The following is a 22,969-nucleotide window of genomic DNA, read 5'->3' on the forward strand; positions in this document are numbered from 1 at the left end:
TGCATCGTGGCTATTTGCTGTTTTTGGTCCTTCCATCCCTTCCAATGGATGCTAAGTATATACAGGCTTTACTTCCTTTCTGTCTAACACATCTCGCAAGCTACTGGCTTCTATATTCCATTTCATTTATCTCCATGTGTTTCCCTTATTTTCTAAAGAAGAATGAGTATTCTTAAATAATATGGCAAACCATATTGTGCCAAGTTTGAAGGCTACCCCCACAGCAAAAAGTATTGCTCCCTGAGCATTTAGGGTGGCCCCAGGTGGTGGGAACTGCCCTTCCTTGCCTTCAAGCACAAGCCTCTCACTTCTTTACTCACTTACTCATTTCTTTACTCCAGCATAACATGCAACGTATTTTCTGTGTTTCATAACTATGTGTTTCATGATAAGGTGTGGGATTGCAAAGTCACAGAGCATATATACAACTTCAGCTTTACTAAATAATGCCAAACTGAGATCTCAAATCTTTTCTCCCCAATTCACATTCTCAATAAAATGTAAGAAACTTCCCAGGAGTTTCCTAGTGGCCTAGTGGTTAAGGACCTGGCATTGTCACTACTTTGGCATGGGCTCCATCCCTGGCCCGGGACTTCCACAGGCCACGGGCCTAGTAAAAAAAGAAAGAAAAAAAGAAACTGCCTATTGCTCCACACCCTCGTCAATATTTACATTTGATAATTTCAGACAAAACCATAGTGTTTAATAACATAAAGAGTTCCTATTTTAAAGAACAGAAGATTCAGGTCTAAATAGAATTTTAAATAAGTTTACCTATTCCTTGCCTCTTTTAAACAAATATTCATATGCTCTTATTTTATTTTAGGCATTATGCTAAAGTGTTGAGGATAAAAAATGAATCAAACCAATCTCTGCCCTCAAGGAACTTAAACTCTCTGTGGGAGATGTGTGTGTGTGAACAGAGAATTCAGGTGATGGGTGATAGGGAAGAAAATGCAAATTGTAGCAGCAACGGTGAAAGAGAGAGAGAAAATGTGACCCATGTGGGGGCAAGGGATCATAGATGATGTGTGGGTTGGGGTTTTTCATAAGCTAAGTTTGTCTTCAAATTTGTGTTTCACCTTTCAACCGCTCTCCTTGTGGTCCTGTGATGCTAACTTGAGGAGGCCAGATCTTGAAGAGGTTTATCCCCCATGATAGATAACATGGAACCACTGAAGAGTTTCAAGCCATGCAATGACATGATTGAAATTATGTTGCGAAAAGAGACCTCTCATAGCAACGTGGAGGATGACCTGGGATTGAGGCGGGCATAAATGGTACCAAGGAGACAATTTAGAAGTCTCTTGCAGTTGAGAGTCAAGATGATAGGCTTGAAGGAAGGCAGTGGTAATGAAGATGGCAAGACATTACATATGAGTGCTATTCAGGAAGTAGCACTGATAGAAGTAGGTGATTGATTAGAAGTGGAAAATAATGCAGAAGTCTAGTTTGTCTTGATACTCAAGTTTCTGCCTAATGGGGACTATTCATTCATTCAGTCAACTAATACATACCGATCACATACAATGTGCCAGGGCTTATGCGCGCCATGCAGGCTACCTAGGACTCCCATGTTACAATACTCCAGGGAGGAGTTCCTGTTATGGCTCAACGGTAACCAGTCAGACTCGTATCTGTGAGGACACAGGTTCAACCCCTGGCCTCGCTCAGTGGGTTAAGGATCTGGCGTTGTGGTGAGCTGTGGTGTAGGTCATAGATGCAACTCAGATCCCACCTTGCTGTGTCTGTGGCGTAGGGAACCCCTGGCCTGGGAACTTCCATATGCTGCAGATGTGGCCCTAAAAAGCAAAAAGAAAACAAAACAAGGCAGGAGATCCCGTCGTGGCACAGTGGTTAATGAATCTGACTAGGAACCATGAGGTTTCGAGTTCAATCCCTGGCCTTGCTCAGTGGGTTAAGGAGCCGGCGGTGCTGTGAGCTGTGATGTAGGTTGAAGACATGGCTCAGATCCCACGTTGCTGTGGCTCTGGAGTAGGCTGGCGGCTACAGCTCCGATTGGACCCCTAGCCTGGGAACCTCCATATGCAGCGGGAGCGGCCCTAGAAGAGGCTAAAAGACAAAAACAAAAACAAAAACAAAAAACAAAACAAGGCAATACTCCAGGGAATATATTCGCACGTGAATATAGTAGGAACGCTGTTCCCTAGACTTCTTCAGTGGTGTGGTTCCAGATTATTTGTGAGTCAAATATGGTCCTTATCACTATGGAATTCACAGTCCTGTGTACGTGGTACTGTGAATAAAGATGGGGAAAAAATAAGAACTGTGTACAGTGGGCCTTGGCAGCATACACGTTGTCTTATATTTCCCTTTCTGCTTGATACAATGATCTTGGTAAATTGGTAAATTGGACATACTGACCTTGACTGGTTTACGGAATGAATTTTCCGATGGAAATTTTGGTGAGGCCATAGGACAAATTGGTCTGGAGCCCTTGTTCAACGTTTTATAGGGAATTAGTTAAAAAGCTGTGCCAGTACACATGCCATTCTGCACCTCTACCCTGTTTTCTAAAATGTGCCGAGAAGAAATGTAGTTCGTATGTGGTCCTGTTGCTTTGCTCCTGCAAGAGAGTTCACAGGATACAGACCAAGTCTCCACTCCAATATAAACTTTCTGAAAGCTTTTTTTTCTTTCATTGGCTCCTATGCTCTCCAACCAAGAAGAAAAGAAAACTGAGCAATAGAGGAGTTGCTCAGGAGTGGCTCAGCAGTAATGAATCCGACTAGTATCCATGAGGACACAGGTTTGAATCCTGGCCCTGCTCAGTGGGTTAAGGATCTGGTATTGCTGTGAGCTGTGGGGTAGGTCACAGACGTGGCTCGGATCCCATGTTGCTGTGGCTGTGGTGCAGGCTGGCAGCTACAGCTCTAATTCAGCCCCTAGCCTGGACACTTCTATATGCGGTAGGTGCAGCCCTAAAAAGACAAACACACACACACACAAGAAAGAAAGAAAGAAAATTGGGCAATTGGTATTAAAACTATCAAGGCCACATAGGTTTTTCATGTAATACAGTGACTTCAAGGGTGAAGTGAATGAATTAAAACTAATTTATTCTTCTTTTCATATATGTGTGATAAAAATTACTGACAGATTGTTTAGACTTTATTTAGATATAAGCCACACCCTTTTTTTAGTGACAAATAAGTGCAAGCGCTTTTCAACTCTTTTTACTCCAGTTTTTGAAACTTTTAACATTGACAAGAACTATTCCATAGAAAATTTGGCTTTGAATGGAAATGTTTTTGCCAAATTGCTGCTGAGAGGGAAATTTTATGGTTGAGTTTATAAAAGTTTGCAAAACAAAGCAGAACATTGAAAAACTTTCAAATTTCAAGGCTGACTCTAAGATGAGTTATGATTCTTATGTATTATAATTCTAGTAAATCTCTATCAATACATTCTCAGAGTTCCTGTAGTGGCTCAGCAGAAACAAATCTGACTAGTATCCATGAGGTCAAGTGTTCAATCCCTGGCCTCGCTCAGTGGGTTAAGGATCCACCTTTGCTGAGAGCTGTGGTGTAGGTTGCAGACGCGGCTCGGATCCCCAGTTGCTGTGGCTGTGGTGTAGTCTGACAGCTACAGCTCTGATTCGAGCCCTAGCCTGGAAATCTCCAAATGCCGTGGTGTGGCCCTAAAGAGACAAATATGTATATATATTCTATACTTCAAGTTTTATCACAGATACCTTTGCGAAAAGGTATTTATTTTTGTATGAACTAATACTAACAGCATCAGAATAGCCATGATTAATTTTGAATGACAATACATTAAAAATTGGGACACCTCAACTAGTTTCCATGTTGACCAGTTATGTGACACCAAAATAACACCCTTCAGTAAGTATACACAGCAGTAAAGCAAGTTAAAAACAGAAAAAAGACTACTTCAATGAAACTACAAGATGCAGCCCATATTTTCAACAATCTTAAAGAAGAATAAGCTTTAAGAAAATCAGATGATGATCTGGAACATTTTATCAGTTTCTTTTTTACTTGACAATAATGACAAAAATGTCTCCTAGTAGGGTTTTAGATTTGTTGATTAGTCATGCACATTTAAATCTGACCTAAAGGTTGAAGTCAAAAATCCTGATTAAGACTTGTGTTGCCAGAGTTCCCGTCATGGCGCAGTGGTTAATGAATCCGACTAGGAACCATGAGGTTGTGGGTTCAATCCCTGGCCTTGCTCAGTGGGTTAAGGATCCGGTGTTGCTGTGAGCTGTGGTGTAGGTCACAGACATGGCTCGGATCCTGCGTTGCTGTAGCTCTGGTGCAGGCCGGTGGCTACAGCTCCGATTCGACCCGTAATCCTGGGAACCTCCATATGTCTTGGGAGTGGCCCTAGAAGAGGCAAAAAGACAAAAAAAAAAAAAAAAGATTTTTGTTGCCACAGGTTTGATCCCGGGCCTGGGAACTTCCACAGGCATGCCACCCCCCGCCCCCCTGCAAGACAAACAAAAAAAAATGACTTGCTGGGAAGAGTCAAGTAAAAAGTTTAATTTTAAGTCATGTAAGAAATCTCTGTTTCAGAATGCCTAAGAATCAACACGTGGTTAAGCTCAAACCCAGCCATCAAACCCGGCCATCAAAAACTATAGAAAGCTAGAGATTTTACTTGGGAAATAGAAATAAATATATTCTATGGGCAAAGATGTGAAGTAACAGAAAAGATTTGTATTGACAGAGGAAAGAATACTGGCCAAGTAAGCTTTCTTTTTTAACTGTCTTCCTTTTTTTTTCCACTCTGATGAAGGTTTCTTTCTACCACAGAGGCACCAGTAGGAATTGTCTTACAAAACTCTTGTAAAGACTTGATAATGGAATCCATTTAATTTACTAAAAGAATCTAATGAATGTAACGCCAGTGATGTCCTTAACAGAAATGAAAAATAACTGGCTCAAAGTGAACTGTGTTCGCAACATAGTTAAATAAATTTGAGGATAATTCTTCTGAAACAGAATTTTTAAATGACAAAGAAGGCACATTTTTACCCTTTTAAAATTGCATAATAAAAAGCAGATGATGTTTTATTTTTATTTTTGCCAAAGAGTGATATCCAGGTGAACCCACACAAAGAGTTACCCTTACATATTATTACTATTATTACAGTTATTACTACTGAAGGTCAAACTCCTGTTACATCTGCTATTGAAACCTCAGTTAGGTCTTAAAAGTGGAGTTCCTGTTGTGGCGCAGTGGTTAATGAATCCGACTGGGAACCATGAGGTTGCGGGTTCAATCCCTGCCCTTGCTCAGTGGGTTAAGAATCCGGCATTGCCATGAGCTGTGGTGTAGGTCGCAGACGTGGCTCGGCTTGGATCACACCTTGCTGTCGCTCTGGGGTAGGCCGGCGGCTACAGCTCTGATTAGACTCCTAGCCTGGGAGAGGCCCAAGAAACGACAAAAAAAAAAAAGATGTGTTCTTTTTTAGGAGAATATGGAATCGTTGAGATCTGTATTTACACTTATTTATTTATTTTTGCACATGGAGGTTCCCAGGCTAGGGGTCAAACTGGAGCTACCGCTGCCAGCTTATGTCACAGCCACAGCAACACTAGATCCGAGGCATGTCTGCAACCTACACCTCAACTCACGGCAATGCCAGATCCTTAACCCACTGAGGGAGTCCAGAGACTGAACCCTTGACCTCATGGTTCCTAGTTGGGTTCATTTCCACTGAGCCATGACAGGACCTCCTGTATTTACATTTAGTAATGTATTAATAAAAGGAAAGATGGTGACAAAACAGGGAGGTCAGGAATCACTCTCTACGTTCTGGATTCCCCACAGAACTCGGCCAGGATGAGGATGAAATGAACTGAGCCCCTGACCTTGAATGCACAATCTAAGGTCATTGCAAGAAATCCATTATTCAAGATAATATTTCATGCAATATTCTTAAAAATCAAATTTAATACCAAAAAAATGCATGATAAGCAAAGCATGAACATGTAAATAAAGATAAGGTTGGACCCTGCCCTTGCAGGCTTTTTGCCTCTCCCTACTACTGTTCTTGCTCTGAGAAGCTTCCATTGAACTTTCCTGCTCAGAACAAGAGGGGGTGAGTGGGATGGAATAGTGGACAAGGACAAGAAGCATGGCTTCCAGAAGCAGCTGGAACATGTTCTCTCCTGTAAATGTGTATAGAGGTAGGACTCGTGGTACCAAGGCCCTCTGGGATGCAGCAACAAGCAGCCTAGACAACTGTATTTCCCCACAACATTACAATATTCCCTTCTAGACAAGATAGTCCCTTTAATGTTCCATCCCATTTTTTTCCACTTTGATTTAGCTCTGTAGTTTCTAAAAATACTTCAAAGACCTTTAAATCTGCTCAGAAGCAACAATTAAGCAAATTTGGGAAACGGTGTGTTCTCGCTTCTTCTCATGGAAGCTCAAGATGCATACAGTGCATTAAAAGCTGGGAGAAAATTGGCAATACTAGGTCTCTTATTTTGTTTAGTCCAATGTTTTTCTGGATTGTTGTACTGTAAAAAGATAGCAGAACCTAGTCTCTGACTTCAAGTACAGTAAGGCAGCAGCATCTAATCCAGCTCCCTGCCTTTCCCAGGTGGTAGGTAGCATTTTGCTGTTCTGATCCCACGAGGTATCTATTCATCTTCCCTGATCCTGATTTTATTATTATTATTAATTTTTTTTATCAGATCTAGGCTTGGAGTAGCTCTGGAATTTTTGTGCATGATGTTATTTACCTGCATTTTAATTGGATTTCGTGGGAGATGTCAAGAGGACTCTGGGGGAAAATACTATCCCATTTTACCTCTCCTCTCTTTCCATACCTTCTTTTCTTAAGAATATATGTCTTCCGGAAGTTCCCATTGTGGCTCAGCAGTAATGAACCCTACTAGTACCCAGAAGGATGCAGGTTCGATCCCTGGCCTCGCTCAGTGGGTTGAGGATCTGGTGTTACCGTGAGTTGTGGTGTAGGTTGCTGATGCAGCTCAGATCCTGTGTTGCTGTGGCTGTGGTATAGGCTGGGAGCTGCAGCTTCAATTCAACCCCTAGACTGGGAACTTCCATATGCTGAAGGTGCAGCCCTAAAAAGCAAAAATAAAAAAAAAATAATGATATGTCCTCTAAGTATGTATTTATCATATCTATCAGGTAGAGATAAAACAAACAGACATGATGTAACATTGGAAATGCTCATCTTATAATGACCCAAAGGGTGTGACCCCAAATGGAAACCACTGTAAACAAATACATCATAGGAGCCAGGAAATTTTAAGCTCTCCTATAGCCATCTGGGAACAATGAAGAAAGAGAAACCACACAGGAACTGAAGTTTAATACAAAGAATTGTTGACTATAAAAATGGATTGGAGTAACAAAGGATTGGCTAGGAAGAGGTAAAAAGAATTGAAAAACTGTAGGAATAAGAGCATTCACTACCCTCAGGACCGAAATAGAGCAGAAGAAAGAGTCCTCCCCCATCCTCCCCCTGAGCTGAGATACAGACCTTCCTGGGGGAGCAGCACAGCCTTGACTCTGGATGGCAAAGAAGTTGCACTGGTGGAACCTGCTGGAAATCTGCCCTAGAGGGTGCTAGGGAAAGCTCTTCACAGGTAGGGGTCTTTGGAGTTCCCTTGGGGTGCATCGGGTTAAGGATCCAGTGTTGTCACTGCATAGGTTGCTGCTGGGGAGCGGGTTCGATCCCTGGCCTGGGAACTTCCACATGCCTCTGGCCATGGCCAAAAACAAAGAAGAAAGAAACCAAACAAATAAGTAGGTGTCTTGGCAGTGGTACACTGCTGCAAAACTGTGAAAAGAAACCAAACAAATAAGTAGGTGTCTTGGCAGTGGTACACTGCTACAGAACTGTGCTGGGAGAAGAAGCTGGGTGCTGCTGGTAGCTGGCTGTGCACAGCAGGAGCCCAGCACTGGAGAAAGCAACTTTGCTGCAGCAGCTAGGCCCTGGGGAAGCTGTGCGAATGTGCTTTGCAGGAGCCAGGAGCTGGAGAAGCTGCTGCTGGGTTGTAGCAACCTGCTGTGTTCAGCACCAGGGAAACAGGAAGTGAAACCCTTTCCCTCTGCAAAGTTTCTCCAATGCGACCTACTGACCAAACCAATGCCAGCTAGTAAGGAGAAATATTTAAAGGGCCCAGATGTATTTTCGCAGAGCAGATAAAAAGATGAATTTGGGGAGTTCCCGTCGTGGCGCAGTGGTTAACGAATCCGACTGGGAACCATGAGGTTGCGGGTTCGGTCCCTGCCCTTGCTCAGTGGGTTAAGGATCCGGCGTTGCTGTGAGCTGTGGTGTAGGTTGCAGACGCGGCTCGGATCCTGCGTTGCTGTGGCTCTGGCGTAGGCTGGCGGCTACAGCTCTGATTCGACCCCTAGCCTGGGAACCTCCATATGCCGCAGGAGTGGCCCAAAGAAATAGCAAAGAGACAAAAAAAAAAAGATGAATTTGGATCTGGGAGGCAATAAGGTGATAATTGGCACCCCTGGGGAAGAAACATAATCTGGAGAAAGAAAGAGTGGGGTAAAGGAACGTGATTAAAAGATCCCATCCAACAAAAAGATAAATCAGGGGAATTATTTGATGTTAATGAAGATAAAAAGAATCCTTGCTAAAAGAAGTTGATTATGGGTAGGTGAGAAAATGAAAAAGCTTTCTCTGAGAAAAGCTCAGGAAATTGTGGGGGGAAAACACTGCAGGAAGAGTTTCTGAATGTGAAATATAGGGGAACAAAACTCTTAGGATGGTGCCCTAGAACTGGCATCCCCTAGGACTGACGCTAATAGAACCAAGTTGGATTATTGCAACTCTCCTTTTTTTTCCTCTTCTATTTTTCCAACCTCTCAAAATTGGTAATTCAAATTTCTCACGCTGCACAAATGTTGATTTTGTACTTTATTATATGGACCCAAGACTATCACGCTTTACATTTCTCACCTTAGGAGTTCTTGTCGTGCCACAGTGGTTAACGAATCCGCCTAGGAACCATGAGGTTGCGGGTTCAATCCCTGCCCTTGCTCAGTGGGTTAAGGATCTGGCGTTGCTGTGAGCTGTGGTGTAGGTTGCAGATGCGGCTCGGATCCTGCGTTGCTGTGGCTCTGGCGTAGGCCGGTGGCTACAGCTCCGATTCGGCCCCTAGCCTGGGAACCTCCATATGCCGAGGGAGCGGCCTAAGAAATGGCAAAAAGAAAAATAAATAAATAAATAAATAAATAAATAAACCAAAAAATACATTTCTCACCTATTGGTGAGGCATTGGTGTAGGGAGAGGACAGAGTTCAGGCCACTACTGCAAAGTGTAGAGGGAAACTTTAGAACTCTGGACAGTGGGAGGAGAATGGGATAGCAACCTTCTGGTGCCTTGAAGCTAAATTGCAAGCACATCAATAAAGAATGGATAAATTACTACTAAGGGAAACACTTCCTTTTAGGCCATTCTTAGATGTTTCATTACAGACCTTTGCTAACTTTTACATATAATATTCCACCCCGTCTCAAAATCACTGCCACAGACATAAGGACAATGGCCAACACCAAAATACCAAAGGGCTGATTTGGGAAAATGTATTTTATTTCTCTGACTCCTGGGTAATAAATTAGATTCTTTCTAGAAATTACATTGGGTGCCTCAGGTAAAGGAGGGTGTCACTTAGTAAGTTATTTTAGTCAAACACAACTTATGCCACTCTAAGTCACCACCATTCCTGAAGTACAATTAGACAGGTGCGCCTTAAATGTGGTTTATCATATGGGGAGTGTCAGCCTCTTTTAGGACAATGCTCTTCTCTCTTATAAGTACCTGAAAATGGCCCATGGGGATGCTAACTGCAACAACAAGGAAAGGTTTATGATGCTAAGCCCTCCACTACAAACATCTCCGCTCTTGTTACAGCCTTGCAAATGATTATAGGCCCATTGACAAAGAGGAAAATCTAGCGAGCTTAAAACAAATCATACAGTATCTAACTGTATAAAAAATGCAAATGGAAAGAATATGTCAGAAAGCTTTGGGATCCCTTGAGTTATTAAGCAAACTGTCTTAAAAGTTTATAGAGGACATGTGAAAATTTTGTATACCAGAAAATTCTTGGTAAGCTCATGTATGTTTCTGGGGTGATCATCTGTAAAACAGATGGAATAAACCTATTTAAGCTTTACCTTTTTTGTTGTTGTTGTTCAGACTCCATGAAAGTGTCTTTACTCTGCTCTCATCTCTGCAGTTACTGTGCTTCCACTATTAAGAACAATGCAAGATGCCAACATACACGGAGATGTGTCAGATTTAAAGAGCTCATGAAAACCAGGGTTAAAATCATGCTTAAAGAGCTCATGAAAAAGCACCAACTCCTCATTCTTTGCTCAGGCACATCCAAAACAATTAAATGGAAAATATTAGTCTAACCGATTAACAGTTTATACAGAAAAGACTAAGTTAAATGAGGCGTTTTTCACTACTAAAGAACTAATTTGGACCTTATACACATGCCATCCTTCTATCTTCTGAAATAATTTACTTTCTGCTGTCCCATTCCAACAGGATCCTGCCCTCTTTCCTCTTTAGGATGGGGATCGGTAAACTTTTTCAGTTAAAAAAACAGATATTAAATATTTTAGGTTTTGCAGCCCATGCAATCTTTTTCACACCTACACAATTCTGCTGTTGTAAGGGAAGGTTACAGACAATACATAATCAAATGAATATAGCTGTGTTCCAATAAAACTTTGTGGACACTGAAATTTGAATCTCTATCTGATTCACGTGTCATGAATATTTCTCTTCTTAATTTTTTCCAACTATTTGAAAGTACAAAAACCGTTCTTCACTTGAGGGTTATTGCAAAAACAGGCCTCAGGCCAGATTTGGCCTATGGGCTGTAGTATGACTACTCCTGGTCTAGTAACACTGCTGCTTCTACAAGGGCTGGGCCTTTCACTCAACCACAGTCCAAAGGCAAACTCTCTAAAGATAGTCCTGCCTAAAAAGTTTTCTCATAAAATCATTCAAAACTTTAGGGAGCATCAATATGTTTAAAAAAATATTCCCATACCACCATTCAAAACCCATACCACCATTCAAAACTTTAGGGATCATCAGCATTCCCATTATGGCTCGTCGATAACGAACCCAACTAATTAGTATCTGTGAGGATGCCAGTTTGATCCCTGGCTTCACTCACTGGGTTAAGGATCTGGCATTGCCCTGAGCTGTAGTGTAGATGAGTGCAGATGAGGCTCTGATCCTGCACGGCTGTGGCTGTGGCTGTGGTGTAGGCTGGCTTCTGCAGCTCTGATTTGACCCCTGGCCTAGGAACCTCCATATGCCACAGGTGCGGCCCTAAAACGCAAAACCAAAACAAACAATCAAACAAACAAAAAAACACCACACAGAAAATCTTTAGGGATCATCAATATGCCAGTGATTTTTCACTGCAGGTCTGAAAGGTCGTCGCATGTTACTAGCTGGTTCATTGAAAACTATTTCACAACATTACAGTGGTCTTTTCCATTTTCATCAAGAAAAAACATATATAAAATAATTTAGTGGTTAGAAGATGAAATCTGAATGAAAGAAGCATGGCTTCTGGTCCCAGTTTGGGGAGTTCAGTTCTTCGACGACATAAATAACTTGACTGTTTCACATCTCATTTTCTTTGTCGGGAAAGTCAGAATCTCCAGGTGTTGTTACTCAACAGTTATATTAAACGTTAAAGGAAATGGAGGGGGAAATTTATGCCTGTATTTTCAGAAAATTGTATCTTCTTTTTTATGCCATTACATACAACAGAACAGAGGCATATGTCTGAAGAGGAATCTAGTGGGTGATTTGTTCTGAGCATTTTGGGGTAGGGAAAAAAAAAAAAAAAAATCTAAGCCCAGGAGTGAGATCATGCAAACTATAGTACAAAATCCACATATGTCAAATTTCACAGTTTTCCTCTGTGCCTACTATTACCAGGAGAGGTTCGGTTTAGGGGTCTGTAAAAATGTTTTCTTGCTTTAAGTATAATACTCTGAGCCAAGACATCATCATTTCCAGGCTCAGTCAGTTCCAGTTGAAAGTGTGAATGTTCAGCAAGAGGATATTTTTGAAAGGAGACTGAAAATCCGCTGTGCCAGATACCTGAAACGTTGTGAGGGTATTCAGTGGAAAATTTCATTTCCACGTTATAAATAACTGTAGGATATTTTAAGGGATCCAAGACTGGTAACTTCCAAGAGCTGCTTATATTAGCGGCACTGAAATGTGAAAATGGAGGGAGAATGTCCAAGGAAGGCTATAAAGCTGAATTACCGGATATGATTAATTAAAATAAATAATCCACCATTGATTAAGTCGCCCTTAAATCCCCAGTCAAAATACCCAAACCTTGAGGCTGGGGTATTTTGCTCTCCACCAAGTCAAACAAAGAACGGACAAAACAGCAATGGAGAAAAAGGAAATGCCCCCAAGACGATTACTTAAATTTAACTGCCCTAGGGTTTCTTAATTTTAAAAGGCCGTCTGGTCGCCCATATTTGAAATACTGACTGTTAGCGTCTCCACATTTCTGGGAGTTCCAGATTCTGTGGATTTCCAGGGAGAAGGACTACCCCAGAGAAGGCAGCTTGCTTGACACCTACTATGGTAGTTCCTGAATTTGTATCTCCTTTTGACCACAGAAATAACCGGCTTCCGGTAACTTCTCTCCTCCTTTGCAGCCCCTACACATTCAAAAACGCAACAAATCAGATCTTTGATAGATGGAAGTACAACGTGCCTGAAATAAAACTGTCTAGCTAAAAGGAAAAAACAAACAAAAAGACTTGTGCGTGTTGTGCATGTGTATTTATGAACGTCAGTGTGGAGATGTAGCAGAGTGTGTCTCCCAGTGCGTGTGAGTAAGTACGGTGTGGTGGCGTAAGGTAGGAAATTCACGCATGCAGTCTGGTCTCTCTTTTTTTGAACAGTAAGCCTGGCTTCCCTTCGTTAGCCTTAGCCGGCCGCATGTGGCTGGGGAAGACCCGACCCTGGTGCGCGCGGGCAGCCCGGCGGTGCCCGGGGTTAGAGCTCTCCCCTGTGACCGAAAAGATAATTAAAAATTGCACGCGCCGGAGACAGTTCATTCCTCGCTGCGCATCAAGTCCATCGGGATAAGTGGGTTCTCAGGACTCCCGGGCTCGGAGGCCAGGAGACCGGGGAGGCGGGGGAGTAGTTTGGGGAAGGGGTGTCCTAGCGGGTGATGCAGAATGCGTCACCCAGGATGGCAAGTGGCTGTGGGAAGGCCGAGGAGGCGGGAGGGGCGCGGCGAGGGGGCTCGCGTCTGCAGGGGGATTAGGGGGAGAGGCGGGAACGTGGAGAAAAAAGTGGGGAAGGGAGGTGTGGAGTTGTGAATGGGAAAAGGGAAGGTAAAAATTAAGCCCCAAAGAGGAAGGACAGAACAGTGTCCCCCGAACCCCACCCTTACCCCGCGAGGGCGCTCGCATAGATAACTCCCCCTCCGCTCCCACTATTGGAAGTCATTAGAGGGCAATCTTGGTCCCCAAGCCACGCGCCTACAGCCCTGCAAGTTCATCGTGTGCTTGAAATTGGCTCCAGAGTCCAGTACAGGCACCAGGCCCCCTTTTCCGCCCCCCCCCCCGCAAGCTCTCGAAGCTCTTTAGCCCCCCTTTAAAGGCGCAGACCCCCAAGCGCCGGCTGGGCAAGTGAAAGCAATTCTTTAAAAACCGGGAGGTAGGGTCGCGGCAGGTTCCTACCAGGGTTCGAGAGGCGTTTGCGCTGAGCAGCAAAAATTAATGGGTATGTGAATTGATTTAAATAAGATGAAGGGGCGGGGGGAGATGAGTGATGACTCAACTATCTTTCTTCCTGAATACTCTGTAGAGGAGGCATTGTAACTTTTCATTTCTTTTATAAAACCATTTATTACTGTGTGGTGTCAGCTACCGTATTAGGAATCTCTGGCAACTGAGGATTCTTCTTGCGAACACGTTTTCAAGCTTTGCGAGGTTTAAAGGAGATTGACAGCAAGTATTCTAGGAGGAGGGGAAACGGCCCTGTGCCCCCTTCTTAGGGGTGCGATACCCTCAAGCGGATTTCCCGGCTTCTGCGGGCGCCGCACATTGTTTTATTTGTTTTGAAGGCTCAGAGTTTGAGGCTGGTCGGAGACACCCACGTGCTTCTGACTCTCATCAGCGTAATGATCGCCTTAGCCAGAGTCGTGTCTATATAAACCACAAAAACCTAATCATTAGAAATCCCAGCCTCCAAAAACCACATTTTAGGTAAAACTGCCGCCTTTTTTCTGCGCTCCTTCATCCTCTCGACCACAACTTTTGGGGGGATCCAAAGTCGCTTTTTAAACCCACACTGGGAAATAAACACATAAATAAATAGCCATCGAAGCATTTTGAATATTTTATTTCGTATTTTTATTTTTTTCCTTGGGAGTGGTGGTGGTGGTGGTAGGGAAGTTAAGACATTAGACCAAGTTTTAGATGCAGAATAGGCTTATTAATAGATTGAGATTCATGGAAAACTGCTGGGGTTCCCCCCCTCCCGCAAGGGTTTTAGCAACTTATTTTAATCATCAAGCTGACAGTTTTCCAGTCCTTAAAGAAACTCATCCTTGTTCTCTAGGAACAAGTTTGAATATAGAAGAAAAAAGTGTCCGGCTACTCACAGTTTGAGTTTCTAAAAACGATTTTGACAAATGTCCCCTCCATCCCAATTTTTTTGAGTCGCTTAAGACAAAAAACACCCAAACTCTGCAAAATCTTTTTTTTTTAACCCCCCTTGGGAGCCGCTCCGGCAGAGGTGGGGGGGGGGATGGGGTGGGGGAAGGGTGAAGAGTGCTGAGAAGTCAGCACAGACGCTCAAGAATTTTCCTTCTTCCTCTCCTGAAGTTACAACGAAAAATAACGACAGGCAGATCAGCCGGCAGGCTCTCTGGCGTCTCAGCATCAACCTCCTCCGACCAAGAGGGGGTTCCTGGTTCTAGGGGGGAGGGGGGGTGAGAAGAGAGGACGCGACCAGGCGAGATCCCCCTAGACCCGGGCCGCCTCTCTCGGCTTCGGAAGCTGCACGCCGCGTCCCGGGGGCTACTTCTCGCGGCCGGCGGGCGGCGGCAGCGGCTGAGATTCGCAGGCTCGAGATCCGTTGCCTCGAGATCCGCTGCCCGCGACTTACCTCCTGGCGCCTCGAAGCGCGAGGGTCAGGGGAGCTTTGCAAAGAGCTGGAGGGAGTGGATGCGAGGAGGGAGCGGTGAGAGGGCGAGAAGAGGAGAAGGGAAAGGAAGGAGCCGAGCCGGGGAGCCGGGCTGGCAGCCGCCGCGGGAGGAATCTGAGTGTGCAGCCGGCGCGGGGGGAGCGGCAGCCGCAGCAGAGCGGCGGCGGCAGCAGCGGCGCGGGCGGGCGGGCGGCGCGGCGCGGACGCCTGCAGCTGCGTAGCTGCTCGTGGCGCGGCGCGGCGGTGGCGGGCAGCGCGCGGCGATGCTGGCTTCTGGGTTGGACTGCTGAACCCACTGGGCTCAACCGCCGGACTCGAACTGGGAGGGGGCGCCAGCGCACCCAGGACGCGGTGCCCCAAGGGACCCCACTCCAAGCTGCTGCGAAGTGAAGTCTCCCGCCTGCCCGAGCCAAACACATCCCGGTGCCCGTTCGCAGCTGCCACCCCGGGTGTTTCAAGGGCTCCAGCAAGATCTGCGCCTCCCGGGTCTTGTCACCCGCCAACCCGATTGCTCCGCACCGCCACCGCTGGCCCCCGTCAGACTCCGCCCGGCAGTCTGCTTCATCGAACTTGATTTCTCACCTCCTCAGCCCCATCACCTCCATCCCCTTTCCCCCGTCTCGCCTCCACCCCCCCAATTTCCTCCTCCTCGCCCCTCATTCCACCCTCCTCCCCCTCCCCCGGCCACTTCGCTAACTTGTGGCTGTTGTGATGCGTATTCCCGTAGATCCGAGCACCAGCCGGCGCTTCAGCCCCCCCTCCAGCAGCCTGCAGCCCGGCAAGATGAGCGACGTGAGCCCGGTGGTGGCTGCGCAACAGCAGCAGCAGCAACAACAGCAGCAGCAGCAGCAGCAGCAACAGCAGCAACAGCAGCAGCAGGAGGCAGCGGCAGCGGCGGCGGCGGCGGCGGCGGCGGCGGCAGCGGCAGCCGCCGTGCCCCGGTTGCGGCCGCCGCACGACAACCGCACCATGGTGGAGATCATCGCTGACCACCCGGCCGAACTCGTCCGCACCGACAGCCCCAACTTCCTGTGCTCTGTGCTGCCCTCGCACTGGCGTTGCAACAAGACCCTGCCCGTGGCCTTCAAGGTAAGAAGCTGCGGCCGCCCCCCCACCCCCCGCCCCCTGCCCGGCGCCGCGGGACCTGCCTGCTAGCGTTTCCGTGCCCGCGGGGGCCCGAGCCTGGACCCGAACTGCCTCCAAGGTTCCTATCTTGGTGGCTCTCACCCGAAGGAACGCCGTCTGGCCCTCTTCCTCCGCATCTGCCAGTGGGCTCCGGGCGTAGTGACCCCGTGCAGATAGATCCTTCCCTCTCCCACCTGTGCCCGCAGCCATCACCTCAACCCTGGTTCTCTTTATCCGTTCATCACCCGTGGAGCCTGCCGGCCAACATTGTGACCCACTCCTCCGAGCCGTCTTACCTCCCCCAGGAGCCCCCAGGTGCCCACTCTCCGAGCTGCCGCCCGAACTTGCTCCACCCCGCCCCCACTCCAGGGTATCGCCAGCGTTCTCCCCACGGACTCCCGCGTCCCTCTCCCCAGCATCCCTGCCCGCCCTGCGCCTCAGGCTGCCGCGCCACCCCTCCCCCGGATCCCGCGCGCTCCCACCCTTTCCCCTCCCAACCGAGCGCCCTCCGCCCGTGTCGGCGCCCCCTTCTCCCACCCGTTTGAGCCTCTGCGGTCCGGCCCCTCTCGGGCTCGGGGGCCTGTGTTCGTGGGGTGCCGGCGCCGGAGTTCGAGCCTGGGGAGGGGCTCCGAGTGCCGGCTGCCGCGGCGGCGCGTGGACCGCCGGACTGAAGTCAGAGAGGGTCCCGGGCAAACTTAGGTACCCGGGGAGCGAGTGAGGGGAGACAAGTCGGGGGCATTTTCTCCTCCTGCAGCCCCACGCTTGTTCCGGCTGCTGGGAGGAAGGCGAGGCAGGCGGGGTCGCCGCGCGCCCAGAGGCCGGGGAGTACGCGAGTCCTGGGCGCCAGACCCTCAAGTGCAAGGCGGCGCGGGCCAGGGAAGGGGGCGGGGGCTGGACGGCCTCTTCCACGGGGACCCGCTCCCCGCCTCGCCGCGCCTGGGAGGGAGAAGGGAAACCTGTGAAATGCCTTCAGCTTGCCCGCCTTGAAAACGGAGGTGACTGTGCGATTCGAGTCATCTTATTCTCACTTTTGAGGACTTGGACCCCAGAGGTCCCTCCTGCTTCTGAAAGGTCTTGTGGCGCTCGGGCCCGTGACTTGGGCGCGGAGGGAGTGACCCCTGGGTTGGAAAGCGCCCTCCGCGCGCCCCGCGGCCTCCTCCGCCCGCCCCGTTAGTTTGAGCGCGAGTGTTAGCAATTGGAGTCTCGGGCTGCGGCTCTTCCGGCAGGTTGAGGGTGTCGGGGAGTGCGTTTGGGGTCCCCCGGGGAGACCTCGCCTCCTCGCACGGCCCCCAGAGCTGCGAGCATCCCGGGTTGCTGGGGAACTGGGGTCCCGGGCCGTCCTCCCTCGCGGGACTTGGCGCCTGGGATGGAGTGGGCGGTGAGCCAGTGGGGAGAAGAGCGCTTCCAGAAAGATGCTTCAGGCCCGGTCTAGCCTCAGAACCCGCGAAGGTGGGCCTGGGTCCGCCGGGTTCTGAGATCTGTGGAGAGCAGGTTAAGCCAGGCCTTGGGGGAGGAGGGAAAAAAGGGAGCACGCGTGCCAGTTCCTCCCTTGTGGATCCAGGGGCTAAACTCCCACGGGCCACTGGCAGTTCCCAGATGTTGCTCACCACCCCCGCCCCACGCACCAATTCAGATTCCGTGTGTGGGTGGGGTGGAAAGGAAGAGGAGTCCAGGTCAATTAGAGCTGGTTATCTTGCTACGTTTGCTATCAGAACAGAAATCAGAATGAATTGTTATGGAAAGGGGATGTTGCATTCTGGGGCAAGTTTCATTTTGCAGTTGGCTCAAGAAATGTGTGTGTGTGTGTTTTAACCGTCCCATTTCTTCTTTTATGAACCACACATTTTGTAAGTTAAGGTTTTCTTCCTTGAAATATGGAGAGCTCAGAATATGTGTGAATCGTAGAAATTTGGATTTTCATATGAGATCTTGTACACCAAAGGCTCAGAATTTTGTAATTAGCCCTAGGTGAGAGTGGAAATTTGTTTCCACCTCCCTCCAAAAGAAAACCCTCTCCAAACACACACACACACACACACACACCCACACACACATGCACGCACACACACACACACACATACACACACACACACACACCTTGGATGAAAACAGCAAATAATACAAATAAATAGATAAAATGTCACAAGTCAGGATACGTAAAAATATAAGGATAGGTGCCTTCGTTTTAAAAGATACCATTTAGATGTTTGATGTTCTACAGTCTGTTTGTTCTGCTAAACATGTTTAAAGTCTAACTGTCCTGAAGTATTCTCTTATGTTTATGGTGCTGAATTGATTTTGGGCATTAGTATTTTGGGTAGAAAGTACATTTTTGGCGTAAAGATAGAGTGCAAATTAGTTTGAGCTATTTTCAGATAGTTTGAGTATCTTTAGGTTTTCTCACTACCACCCTTTTGAAATTATTTTGGAAATAAATTGCTTTCTCTGTGCTTCATCAGACTTATTGTTAATAAGAGAGTAATTTTACTTTTCACAGTAAACAAAACCATAGATAACCCATGACCATATTAAATTGAATATTTTAATTCATGTTAATTGAACGATCAGTTGAGTTAACCTAAAACCTTTCATGTTTTCCTATTCCCATACCTGGGTTTAAAAAATTCAAAGAGCGGGTGATAGCTGAGATCCACTGCTGAAAAATACGTGTAGCTATTTGGAACATCCAGATTCTGACATCAGTGTTTTGTTTTGTTTTGTTTTGTTTTCATCTGTATGTTGGGTTGTTAAAAAAAAAACCTCTTTTTACCTTACTTTGGAGATAAAAAGCCTGTGAGCCGTAGACCCTCTACATTCATGCAACATAATCAAATACATCTGCAAAGAAGTCATATGAAAAAGTCTCTGTTTTAAAAGTGGTGACAGCAATTTGGCTATCATAGTTAGAGCTATGTACCAAGCAAATTGTAGTGTTTGGGGTAGATAGCAGATAGGTAAATATATTTAAAAACACCCATACAGAACTTAATTGTTGAGAAATCTGGTATTCAAATCCATATAATATTTACTGACCCCATGTTTTATGTCTGTGACACTGAGCTCGGCAATGGAGAGAATCAGAAATGACTTTGGTAGACTGTGTTTTGATACATTAATTAAGTTAAAGAGTGCTTCAGGGTGGCATTGGCAATGTATTGTATTAAGACAGGTCATGTATTAGTGTTGTTCTGCTGATCTTGTTAAGGGATTATGCAGGAGTACTTAATTCATTTACACTCTGACGTGTAAAAGTGCAAAACCACCTAGGATACTTAAAAATACGTAAAGTTGTTTAGTAGCATTATATTTTTGACAAAGTCCTGCAGTTGTGACATGTTCAGTCCTCCCAGGTGTCAAGGAAATGGAAATAAATATTTTTAACATTTCTCTCAGGTGTATCTCACCGAAAGCTTAAAATAGTTGAGGCATACTATTAGGGGATCCCAGGCCCTTTCTGTCCTAGGTAATTGTAGTGATGAAAAAGCAATATGCAAATTCAGCTCATTAGTTAATAGTCAGGTAGAAATAGTGGAGGGAACATGTCAGCCCTGCAGCCAGTAGCACCCTTGGTAGTTAGAGGTCTGTCAGCATTTCCACCCTGAAGCCTGGTGTTCAGGGTTCATAACTCAGTTGCTTTAAATAGCTTCAAGCTGAAACACTCTGCAGAAATTTTAAGTCCAGATGTATAGTTTAAAGCTAAAAGTAGTGCAAGACTATTGCACTGTTTTAAGTTAGAGAACACTGGACTATATATTTACTAGTCTCATATGTTTTTCTGGCAACGTGAAAGGAAGAAAACACATTTTTTTAGATATAGGAGCTATTGCTCATAGTTCATTCTGTATATTTAATGATACCTCTCAGTATTTGTCATAAGTAGGGTTTCAAAATGATGGAGCAATTTCTATTTGAAAATAATTTTTTTGACATCATTGGCCATTTTTCTCTTCATAAACAAGTGTGCAGCTAATAAATACTTGACTTCATGAGGTGTATTGTTCTTGCATGTTTAATGGTCAGATTTTATGTTTGTGTCTTTTTGAACATAGTTATATAAACCTAAACAAAGAAAAACCAGTTATGAAACCTGTTAAAACTTTGCTAAACCTACTATGAATTGCTGTGCAAAATGATGTAAATCACAATAGATTTTTAAGTTGTGTGAAGACACATTTTTTTATGCCTTTAAAGTGCAATAACAATTATTTAAAGTTAAAAATGTTAGGATTGAATATATAAAAGACTTACTGGTAGGGTAATGGAAACAAATAATTTTAGATGGAAAATAAATACTCAAAAAATTTTAGAAAACTTATATTTGAAACAGGCATGGTAAGATATCGTTCATTATTTTATCCCCGTGGGCATTGCTATTTGTATTGTTTCAGAATGCCAGAATACCCACTGTTAGATGATCTAAACCAGCTTGATACATGGCTTATACATTTCTGGTTTAAACTGAAGTAAGTTCCACCAAATTTTTCTTTGACGTATATTTTAAAATTATGAACTAACATATCATATTTACCCTTTTCTCTACAATGCAATCAGGTTTTTCTAAATTCTGGGTTAGGGTAAAAAAAGTAACTAATATTTATGAAACTTTAAATAAAAGTACCGTGAGAATAAAACTTCCTTTTTGCAATTACTCCCTTATCTCTCTTTTTAGTCCAAAGAAAAAATTGATCAGGTTCTATCTTGAAAAATAATTATATTTCAGTTTTGCTGCAAGTACAATGTGCTAAGTGATACTGGTCTGTAAGAGTAATTGATTAGTTCAGACTAGACTTCTGTTCATGGAATTGTCATAGGCAATTTAAGTTTCCAGATAATAACCACAAACACAATTTTGAGGGTCTGAGTTAATTCTCCAGTGCTCCTCTTAAAGAGTAACTCAGAGATTTAGTCAAAGGGAATCTCATTAAAAAATGTCAATAGCGTTTCTAGAGTTAAATATCCTTTTAGTTTATTTTGCACAAGCTCCGTATCATGTGATTTAAATGCTAGTTAGAGTGAGGTGCGCTAAATAAAGGAACTTCTTTCTCTATTCTAAAATGTCAGGAACACAAAATTACTTCCCTCTTCCCCATGAAGTTTCTTGAATTTGTAGATTTTATATTTTGGGAGCACCTAGAAAAGTAATTGTTAAGGTTCCATCACAGAGTATTTTTTGCCATAACTGAACTTTTTGTATTAGGTAGGATGGAAACCAATTTTAATGCGTGCTACCTCCTAACTAGTTAAAGGGTGATTTTTTTTTTTTTTAAGTACTCTCTACTCCTTAAAATGCTTGGGTTTGGTACAGATGAAATGTGTAAAAATTTCTTGATTCTTTTGGTTTTCTTTTAGATAAACATAGTTGAGAATCTCTAAGGGAAATTTTTTAGCTTCAGAGTCCTACTTTAAAAAAAAAACAAAACCTCAAATGTATAATCATTTCTGATTGATACAAAGTCAAATACCATACTCCTTATCCCCCCGCCCCAGAAAAACACTAGACAGTCTGATTTGGAAGAGTGAATAGGAGAAAAAAAAAAAGCAATATATTTAGCTATTAAAATAAAAAGTCAGCCATGACAAGAAAAGTTGTCACTCTATCTTGTTAGCATTTTTTTTTCTAGGCCAAGTTGTAAGCTTAAAGAAGACTCACACAATTGTGATTGCCTATTTGTTTTGTTATTAAATGTAACATGTAGAACATACCAATATTTAATATGGCCATTATTATACTGCTTTAGCAAAGAAAAATGGATTTATGTATTTCACTCTTAGGGATTGTTTCTTTCATATTTTCTCATATTGAATCAATTTTCCCTTTCTTCTAACTAAAAAAAAAAAAATCCATTATGTTAAAAAATGCAGTAAAATAATAGTGTCCCAGACCTCTTAAAAAATCTTTATATTAGGGCAGATTTCTTCATTTTCCCCCCTGAAATTTGGCCAGCCTGGAGTGCACCCCATCTGCAGTCCTCCTATGTCTCTCAGCAACACCAAAAAACATCTCAGGACATGAAATAAAGACTATTCAGTTGAACCCTTTAAGGATGCTTAAGAGTAAAACCTATGTTTAGCACACAGCCGACTTGGAACAGAAGTTAGCCCGCTCATCTTACAAAAAGTACAGCATTATAATTATACTCTCTACTTATGTAGTATCTCCTACATTTTACAGACTTTCAAAAAATGATTTCCAATTTACATTGGAAACTATAGTTTCAGGAGATGAAGTTATTTGAGATCATAGCGGATGTGTAACAGAGGGAGGGGAAAAGGGGGGCCTCTTGATTTGGGGTGCATTAATTCTCTTCGAAACAGTACAACTTTTCTGCCTTCACTAATACACGTACTGGTTCCATATTTACTTTGACATAGAAAGCCACACAGCAGGTGTTAAAACCCAATTCACTGAGTGTAAAAAATGTCAAACATTCAGATGAATACTGGCCAACACAGTCAGTTATTTCAGTATATTTCAGTATTTTCAAATGTGCACATTTTTGGCATGGGGAATTCAAAAGTTTGAAAAGTATATCGCCTCCATCAGGAGTACGGTATTACCTATGTTCAGGAGCCACTTGAGGCGCTAGGTCAAGTTTGCAGGAAGGAAGTCATGTTCTCAAGGGATT

General features: G+C 44.5%; 1 protein-coding gene across 4 annotated transcripts in view; it reads left to right on the forward strand.

The window, feature by feature from the left end:
- Positions 1-15,457: 15,457 nt before the first annotated feature.
- RUNX2 (RUNX family transcription factor 2) overlaps positions 15,458-22,969 on the forward strand; it is a 147,961-nt gene continuing 140,449 nt past the window's right edge. For 2 of the 4 annotated variants that reach the window (XM_047794874.1, XM_047794875.1), the window contains exon 1: positions 15,462-16,307. In XM_047794874.1, coding sequence (XP_047650830.1) covers positions 15,930-16,307 — 378 coding nt within the window. In that variant the 5' untranslated portion in view covers positions 15,462-15,929. Of the gene's footprint in view, positions 16,308-22,969 lie in introns of all 4 variants that reach the window. The other 2 variants (XM_047794877.1, XM_047794876.1) reach the window with 2 other exon arrangements.

Source organism: Phacochoerus africanus, chromosome 9, assembly GCF_016906955.1.
Source record: "Phacochoerus africanus isolate WHEZ1 chromosome 9, ROS_Pafr_v1, whole genome shotgun sequence".
In the NCBI taxonomy this organism is placed as follows: Eukaryota; Metazoa; Chordata; class Mammalia; order Artiodactyla; family Suidae; genus Phacochoerus; species Phacochoerus africanus.